General features: G+C 32.4%; 1 protein-coding gene across 2 annotated transcripts in view; it reads right to left on the bottom strand.

The window, feature by feature from the left end:
• LOC129220430 (TBC1 domain family member 31-like) overlaps nucleotides 1-2,645 on the bottom strand; it is a 96,760-nt gene extending 94,115 nt beyond the window's left edge. For both annotated transcript variants that reach the window (XM_054854853.1, XM_054854852.1), the window contains exon 1: nucleotides 2,549-2,645. In XM_054854853.1, the coding sequence (XP_054710828.1) occupies nucleotides 2,549-2,628 (80 nt within the window). In that variant the 5' untranslated portion in view covers nucleotides 2,629-2,645. The remainder of the gene's footprint in view (nucleotides 1-2,548) is intronic.
• Nucleotides 2,646-6,000: the final 3,355 nt, after the last annotated feature.

Here is a 6,000-nt window from a genome sequence, read left to right on the forward strand (position 1 = left end):
TAAAACCTTCTAATTGTTGGTTGCTCAAGCATTTTTTTTTTCATTCCAGGGTCCTCTCCCCATCTACTAAGCCTGCGGTTTAACCAGTTGGATGGGACCCTGAAGAGAGCTCTGATTTTTTGATCCAGAAGCTGAGGCACAACTGGTTAGTTGTGCCTCAGTTTCTGGCTCTCACAGCATGCACAAGAGTTTGGAAACCAATGTAAACTTGGAGATAAAGGAATACTCCAGTTATATAAGTCTTCAAATTATCCCAAATTGATTGTAACAGGGTTCATACCCTTTTGGTTACAAAAAATTCCCTGACTTTTCCAGGTTTTCCAGGTTGTTTTTTAGAAAATTCCAGGTTACTCGCTTTATTCAAAATTTATGTTTAAATAGTAATATTTTCAAAATAATTAAAATTGTTTAAAGTAGCAATGCAGAAGAACTGAAACTTCTCCCCTTAGATTAAAAAAAAAAAAAAAAAAAACCTTGGAATTTCTTTCCCCTTTGTTTTCTCTGTCAAAATTTTAAGTTTTTTTTAAATATTTTGTTCAAAATTGTTTTAATTTGTTTACTATTTGTTGAAAACAGAATACTTTCAACTTATTTCAGCGTTTCTTTGATGTCACGCGTAATATTATAGCGTTTTGCTGTAGTCCTGCAGCAACCTTTTAGCATCCGCTTTTGGTTTACAATACTTCTTTTTTTTTCTTATTAGTAGGTTACACAAAACATATTGAGCAAAATGCAAAGCTAAATTTCAGTATAAATATGATTAACTTGTTACATCGATCGGCATACCATGTAATGCATAGTTACAAAAATCAACATCCGCCAATCATAGGCCAATGCTAATAATCTTTTTTTTTTTCACATATTAAAGGACGCTTACATTAACATTTCAAATTTTCTTTTCCAGAAAGTAATAGTTAATTTTCAAAAATTCATAACTTATTGCACATTTTAATGTTATTTTCAATAGTTCACATTGATATAAACATCCAATTCTGTTTCTGGAAGTTTAAGTGTACTTCCATTGTGCAAACGATCAAATATGGCGACAAAGTGAAAAATTTAAAATAATAAGTAGATTTTTGGATTTGTAGTATAAAAGTAGTAATAAATAATCAATAATCCTTAAAAAACTACAATAAAAGCAAAATAGTCAGTATTTAGCACATAAGAGTCTAAATCAATTAAAACAAAAAGATGTTATGAAGATTAAATTTTGCATTTATATAGAAAATAATTATAAATTATCTGGAAAAAAAGGCACAATGTGTTATTTTCAATAGTTTGCACTCAATTAACATCCAGTGCCGTTTTCGGGAACTTAGGCACTTAAAAAGTCTTGTGAATTTCCATCTTAGGAATGACCAAATATGGCGGCTTTTCCCAAAAATAATAAATAACTTTTTTAATTTGTCGCATGAAGACAATTAAAAAACAATGAATCTTCATGAAACTACAATTCACTGAAAAGTTTTTATCACATTTGCGTCCAAGGCAGTGAGGATATAATCTTATACTTCTGTTTTAAGAACAAAATTTTTCATTTCTCAAGAAAATTATTTTAAATAATAATAATAATAGAAAAACAATTTGCAGACCATTTTTTGTTATTTTCTTCAGCTTTCAATTAAAGAAAACATCCAATTCTGCTTTGTTTTTAGAAACTTAGACATTTTAGGATCGTTTCTACTTCCATCTTATGAATGACCAAAGATGGCGACTACGTTTCACACGTAGCTGAAATGATTTTCCGACCAAAAAAGAAAAAAAAAAAACGATTTTCCCCGATCGACCCTCCCATCTACAGGTTGTGCTTCCGAAGCAGTAAATTGTCTTCTCTCCTGCTGAGTTTGTGCATAATTCCTGTTCACCTGATTTTTTTTTTCCCATGGGAACTACTGAGAGCCAAAAATGGCGGCTGCTGATGATTTTTCTGGTCGCCACTTTTTTATTGCTTTAAAATTGTTACAATTTTTTAAAAATACATCGATAAAAATGAAGATTAGATCTCATAAAACAAAATTCCCTGGGAAAAAATTGGGAAAAGAAAAATTTTGGGGACACATTTGGAAAATTCCCTGACATTTTTGACTATGTCATTTTCCCTGATAATTCCAGATTTTCCCGGAGCGTACGAACCCTGAAACGAACAGAATGTTGTGGCAACCCATCTAAAACTTTAGGCAGTAAAAAGAAATGCGTTCCCCTCACTGACTCCATGCAAGAAAATCTTCGCTCTTTTGAAGCATTTTTCGTTGTGAAAAAAAAAACGTTCATTTTTCGATTGCAGTTTTTAAGTGCCAGCGTCGGTTTAGATAAAAATTTACAATTTTTTTTGTGAAATCACAATAAAACGAAGACTAGATCTCATGGTACTTAATTCCTTGGGAAAAAAAATGGAAAAAAAAATTTTTGGAGGACAAAATTCGAAAACTCCCTGACTTTTCCCTGACATTTTTGACAGTGTCATTTTCCCTGACAATTCCCGGTTTTCCCGGAATTCCCGGAGCGTACGAACCCTGATTGTAATAACCAAAAAGGTAAAACTTACCCATTTAACGGGACAAAAGTTTTATTCTGTAACACTGATCCTGAACATCTCCCAGATATATTCAAAACATAGGATTCCATTCAAGATCAAATGTGAGCTAGAAGGGAAAACATGTTAACTAAATCAAACCATTTAATTTTCAGTAGTTTGGGCTGTATGCTTATTGTCAGTCAGGACAAGCTATTTTATCTATACAGATATGAATTAAAAAAAGAATAGCACAAGTTTTATAACATAAAGCTTTAATCATCAATTTCTTGCTCTTTAATTTATAATTAAAAAAATAATTTTCGTGAAAATATCATGTAAAACTTATTTGTTAAAACCATTAAAATAATTTTTTTTAATGGTTTTAACATTTTTTTTTCATCCAAATATTACACATTTAATAACATTCCTTTGAGTTTATAAATGGAACTGAAATTATTTTTCTTGATAGTGTTGTGATTTTCCTTTCATAACTCTACCAACTGTTACATAAGGAAGTTTTTACATAATAGATTTATAGGCAATTTCATTTAAGTAAAATATTTTTTTAATGAATATTTTGGAGAAAAATATTATCAAATACTCATTAACAGTGATGTTCTCATCAATTTTTCTGAAAGTATACTCCCATGAATCCATTATGCACAATTTGTGTATGTGATCATTTCCATGGTATGTTCTAATATGAAAATCTATGAAGTTTGAGGGTATACGCTATATGTCTAAAAAATGTTTGAAAGTACATGTCGTATATGGAGTATACCCTATGGGAACACCACTGCTCAGTAATTAAATCTCTTTAATATCTATATTTATGCATTACGAATATTGCAGTAAATACAAATTGATTAGATTACACCGCTAGTTAACCAGTGTCAGACGGTAAAAACCACCTGCCCTGTCCTAAATCAGTTTTGGATATTTTGTAGTAAGTTACCACCCTAAGCCAGGGCTAAGGCAGAAATACTTAAAATACACCACCAGCTCAGTTATTCCATCTGAGGGCTGCAGTTTTGTGCTTTTTAGAACTCATCACCCCAGAATAGGAATCATATGAGCTGGTGGCGAAAATCCTCTTAAGGGAGTCAAGAGAGCCAAACAAACTGGTAACTAATGTAGAATTAGCACACCAGATGAGTGACCGCAGCAATGGTGCGGTTCAGCTCATAAGATTGATAGCAAGGCATGGTATTTTGTGGTAAGTTACCGCCCTAAGCCAGGGCTTAGGCAGAAATACTTAAAATATACCACCAGCTCAGTTATTCCATCCGAGGACTGCAGTTTCGTGCTTTTTAGCACTCATCAGCCCGGAATAGGAATCACATGTATTTTAAGTATTTCTGCCTTAGCCCTGGCTTAGGGCGGTAACTTACTACAAAATACTATGCCTTGCCATCAATCTTATGAGTTGAACCGCACCATTGCTGCGGTCACTCATCTGGTGTGCTAATTCTACATTAGCTACCAGTTTGTTTGGCTCTCTTGGCTCCCTTAGATGGATTTTCTCCACCAGCTCATGTGATTCCTATTCTGGGCTGATGAGTGCTAAAAAGCACGAAACTGCAGTCCTCGGATGGAATAACTGTGGTGTATTTTAAGCAGTTTTGGACAGTCCAAAACCCAACCCTGGTACATACTCAATGCAAATGTTATCAAAAAACAGCAAAAACCAAGCCCACTTTCATGTAAATACATTGATTTCCAAAACCCGTAGGGGGCAAAAGCTTTTCCTCACTATATGACATGCCTGCCTGTGAACAAGCTCTATTTTGTCTTAAAAATTTGTGAGCAGAGAAACATTTAAAAATGCTGGTACAAAAACCATAAAATTAATTTTTAAAAAAAATAAATAAATAAAAACAAAGCAAATAGGTATAAGTTTTAATAATTTTTCATGAACCAATTTGATATGAGCACTCAGTTATATAACGAGCACATATGGCAGTTCTTTTTTGCTTGTTTTACAGAAGGATTAATACAATATTTTGTAACTAAGTACAAAATACTACTATAAACAAGTCAGCTTGTTTTAGAGAAGAATTAATACAATGTTTTGTAACTACAGCCAAGGCAAAGTATTTCCACATATCCAGAGTCGGATAAAAATATAAAGTATCTGCACACGCAACTCAAAAGTATCTGCAAGCTAATCATTGTCTATCACGAAAAAAGGGGGGGGGGGGATTGTCCAGATTCCAAATAAAAAAAGGAAAACATTTTTATCATAAGAAATAAATACTTGCAGGTATATGCTTTGAGGTTACAAGAAACTAATTTTTTTCATGCCAATTATGTGAGCCTATGGATGCAAAGACCAAAGCTAAATTTCAAAACTAAGCTTCTTTTAGCAGATATCTTTGCATTTGTAAACTCATATTTTTGGGATCATTTCTCCACTGCCAATCATACATTGGTGGGACCTTTCTTTTCTTAAGCTGTGAAGTCAAGAAATCAATAGGACACCCAAATTTCTGAGAATGAAGGGAAAACTAGCAATTTGCTGCTTCTTGGAAATGCTCTGTTGAAGGAAGGGAAAAAAAATCATTGCAATAAACCTAGTAATAAAAGTTATTTATGAAGATGAGAGATACCACTAGATGCAAGTCTCCCATCTGATTTTGGTTCCTTAGTAGCCCAATGCACACAAGAATTCCAAAACTATACTGCATTTTTGGATGTAAGCACTGCGGCACTTACAAGAAAAAAAAGTTTATAAATTGCTGTTGCGGCGGATATAGCAGGTGCGGCATTTCGTTTTTTTTTTTTTTTTTTTTAATATTATTTTTAAGTTTACAACATTTTACAGAAAATAAACCATTTTGAAAAGAAGGAAAATTAAATGTTTGGAACTTCCTTCGAAATGATCGGAAATGTGTTCAAAATATGTTATGAATAAAAAATAACAATATTTTCCTTTCGAATTTCTGGTAGCATTATTAAACACGCTTTTTTCCCTCAAGCGATCCACTATGCAAAAATTGATGAATTCATAATCGGCGTTTTCCCGCATTTTCGCAAAATTTAGCTTCTACTGCAATTTAAGTCCTTTTTAATTAATGGGAAGATAATATAAAATTATGCCAGAATGTGTTTTATGTATTTCGTTTTTAGTTTAAAGGATTGAGCTAAAATTAGAAAAATGTCCTAATTTTCAGGTAAAGATCAGGAAAATTTGCCGAATTCTTATTTTGCGTCTGAATCTAGAGATTTAAGCATCTATTTGGACTAAGGTGCTGAAATTTAAGCAAGTTTATCCTGTAATTATTTCAAAGTTTCATAACTTTTTTAAACATCCATAAAGGCGATCGTTCAAAGTTTTTTCTATGCGCAATGAAAACATTTCGGCAGCAATCCGAAATTCGACAAAGTCCTTGGTTGTTAGATTTAGGGTAATTAACTATCAGTAAGCAGTTCAGATTACTTTTTTTTTGTAAATATTAAATCTGTTTAAATTGATAAAATAA

The sequence above is a fragment of the Uloborus diversus genome, chromosome 4 (assembly GCF_026930045.1).
Source record: "Uloborus diversus isolate 005 chromosome 4, Udiv.v.3.1, whole genome shotgun sequence".
Taxonomy (NCBI): Eukaryota; Metazoa; Arthropoda; class Arachnida; order Araneae; family Uloboridae; genus Uloborus; species Uloborus diversus.